At 44.4% G+C, this 2,825-nt stretch overlaps 1 protein-coding gene across 11 annotated transcripts in view; it reads left to right on the top strand.

Annotated features, from left to right (window-relative positions):
* Positions 1–2,825, top strand: part of TRA2A (transformer 2 alpha homolog) — a 30,854-nt gene that overhangs the window by 24,661 nt on the left and 3,368 nt on the right. For all 11 annotated transcript variants that reach the window (XM_017526988.1, XM_037737911.1, XM_037737910.1 and 8 more), the window contains one exon: positions 1,223–1,338. In XM_017526988.1, coding sequence (XP_017382477.1) covers positions 1,223–1,338 — 116 coding nt within the window. The remainder of the gene's footprint in view (positions 1–1,222; positions 1,339–2,825) is intronic.

Genomic DNA, 2,825 nt, shown 5'->3' with positions numbered 1-2,825 from the left:
GCGCGTGCCTGTAATCCCAGCTACTCAGGAGGCTAAGGCAGGAGAATTGCCTGAACCCAGGAGGCAGAGGTTGCGGTGAGCCGAGATCGCGCCATTGCACTCCAGCCTGGGTAACAAGAGCGAAACTCCGTCTCAAAAAAATAAATAAATAAAATAAATTAGCTGTCGTGCGCCTGTAGTCCGGGCTACTCGGGAGGCTGAGGCAGGAAAATCACTTAAACCTGGGAGGCTGAGGTTGCAGTGAGCTGAGATTGTGCCACTGCACTCCAGCCTGGCGACAGAGTGAGACTCCGTCTCGGATGGATGCATGGATGGATGGATGGATGGATGGATGGGTGGGTGGGTGGGTGGGTGTAATCCATGCAGTCTATTGAATGGAATACTGTTTAGACCCCTTCTCTACCAAAGTTTTTTGTTTTAATTAGCCAAGCATGGTGGCACAGGTCCTAGCTACTCAGGAGATTAAGGCTGAAGGATTGCATAAGCCAAGAAGTTTGAGACCAGTGAACTATGATCTTGCCACTGCCAGCCAGCCTGGGCAATGGAGTGAGACCCTGTCTCTTTTTTTAATGACGTTTAGTTTATGGGGGACTCTTCTGGAGAAATATTTGTGGATACATAAAAATTGTGTAGTTTTATTACTTTATTGTACTTCTTTTAGCTCAGTCTCAGTTATAGGCTAAAAGGCATTACCATAAATTTGTACTTGTCTCTTCATATCATTTCTTCTTGGCTGCTCACTGAGTCTTATCAGTATATTAGACTGCAAACTATTGTGGGCACATTATAAAGAGGACCTGTATAAGGCTTAGCTAACCCTTTTTAATGTTCTGAAATCAGTCTTTGTAAGTGAAATTGCTGGAGACTGGAAAGTATGAAATGGCAGTTTACCTGGGCAGCCTACAAAAAATGTATCTTGAAGAGACTTCAGTCTCCACTTCCCTTGTTAATCTCATGGAGTAGGGAGTGGAAATTGAGCCAGAACTGTAAAATTATTTGGGAAACTTTGTTAACTACTGTTTGTACTGAGTAAATTAAAATGTTTCTGGACATTGTTGAGGTCTAGAATTGTCTATAGAATGCCCTGTACAAGCTACATTGCTGTCATTTTCAAAATCGTGAGTTTATCTGGACTACAAATACTTTGTGCTTAATTTTGAGTAATGATTACTTCAAGACTGGCTAATTATACATAACTTTCTGTGCCTGTTCTCCTTTATAGGCTATGGAAAGGGCAAATGGAATGGAGCTGGATGGTAGAAGAATTCGAGTGGATTATTCTATCACCAAGAGAGCGCACACACCTACACCAGGCATCTACATGGGCAGACCAACCCAGTAAGAGTCCATGTTTCCTAAGCTAAACTAAGAAATCCACCAGAAATATGTGCAAAATTTTGATTATTCAGAAGAGAAATTTTTTTTTCCTGTAATTAAAATTGATTTTGGTAAGGTGGGATGGGATTAAGACAGGGTCTCCCTCTGTGACCCAGGCTGGGGTGCCGTGGAGCCCCTTTGGCTCACTGTAACCTCTGCTTGCTGAGTTAAACAGTCCTCCCACCTTAGCCTGCCACGTAGCTGGAGCTACACGCATGTGCCACCACGCTCAGCTGATTTTTGTATATTTAGTAGAGATGGGGTTTTGCCTTGTGGGATATCATTTTGTTGCCAGACTGGTCTTGAAATTGTCGGCTGAAGTGATCTGCCCACCTTGACCTCCCAAAGTGTAGGATTACAGGTGTGAGCCACCGTGCCAGGATAGAGTTGAAAGTTAAATGCATTTTTTGTTTCTTTGTTTTTTAGCAATGAGATCTCACTGTGTTGTACAGGCAGGTCTTGAACTCCTGTGCTCAAGCAATCAACCGGCCTCAGCCAGTCTTTATTTTTACACACTTAATATTTTTACACATATATATTTAAGGAACAGAAGAAAACTATCAAAAGTGCATCCTGGCTTTTTTTCCCCCAAACCTTGCTCAGTTCTTGGTACTATACAGCAGAAAAATTGTTCGATACTAGTAAAATAGCATATGGTGCTTATTTTTTTTATTTATGAAACGGAGTCTCACACTCTTGCCAACCCTGGAGTGCAGTGGCGTGATCTGGGCTCACTGCAGCCTCTGCCTCTCAGGTTCAAGTGATTCTCCCACCTCAGTCTCCTGAGTAGCTGGGATTACAGGCACCTGCCACCACACCCAGCTAATTTTTTGTAGTTTTAGTAGAGACAGTGTTTTCACTGTGTTGGCCAGGCTGATCTCAAACTCCTGACCTTGTGACCCGCCTACCTCAGCCTCCCAAAGTGCTGGGATTACAGGTGTGAGCCACCATGTCCAGCCCGTATGCTGTTTAAATATTGATTCTCTTTTTGTTATGTGACCTGGGGAAGCCTCTGTGTATAAGACAGATTTTATTGATTTTAGCATTTGTTTAAAATGTTAAAAGATGCCACAGTAGGCTGAGCATGGTGGCTCAAAACCTGTAATCCCAGCACTGGGAGGCTGAGGTGGGTAGATCACTTGAGCCCAGGAGTTTGTGACCAGCTTGGACAACATGGTGAAACCCCATCTCTACTAAAAATATGGTGGCATGCACCTGTAGTCCCAAGCTACTTGGGAGGCTGTGGTGGGAGGATTGCTTCAGCCGGGGGAGCAGAGGTTGCACTGAGCCAAGGTTGTGCCTCATAAGCTAAAGAATAAGATTGGAGGCAGGTTATAAAAAAAAACCTGTGGCACCTTGTGAGCAACCTTGGCTCACTGCAACCACTGCTGCTGCCTAGGCTGAAGGAATCCTCCCACCTCAGCCTCCAAGTAGCTGGGACTACAGGT

The sequence above is a fragment of the Cebus imitator genome, unplaced genomic scaffold (assembly GCF_001604975.1).
Source record: "Cebus imitator isolate Cc_AM_T3 unplaced genomic scaffold, Cebus_imitator-1.0 Scaffold45, whole genome shotgun sequence".
Lineage (NCBI taxonomy): Eukaryota > Metazoa > Chordata > Mammalia > Primates > Cebidae > Cebus > Cebus imitator.
Note: the sequence above shows the minus strand (reverse complement) of the source record. Positions and strands in the feature narration are given on the sequence as shown.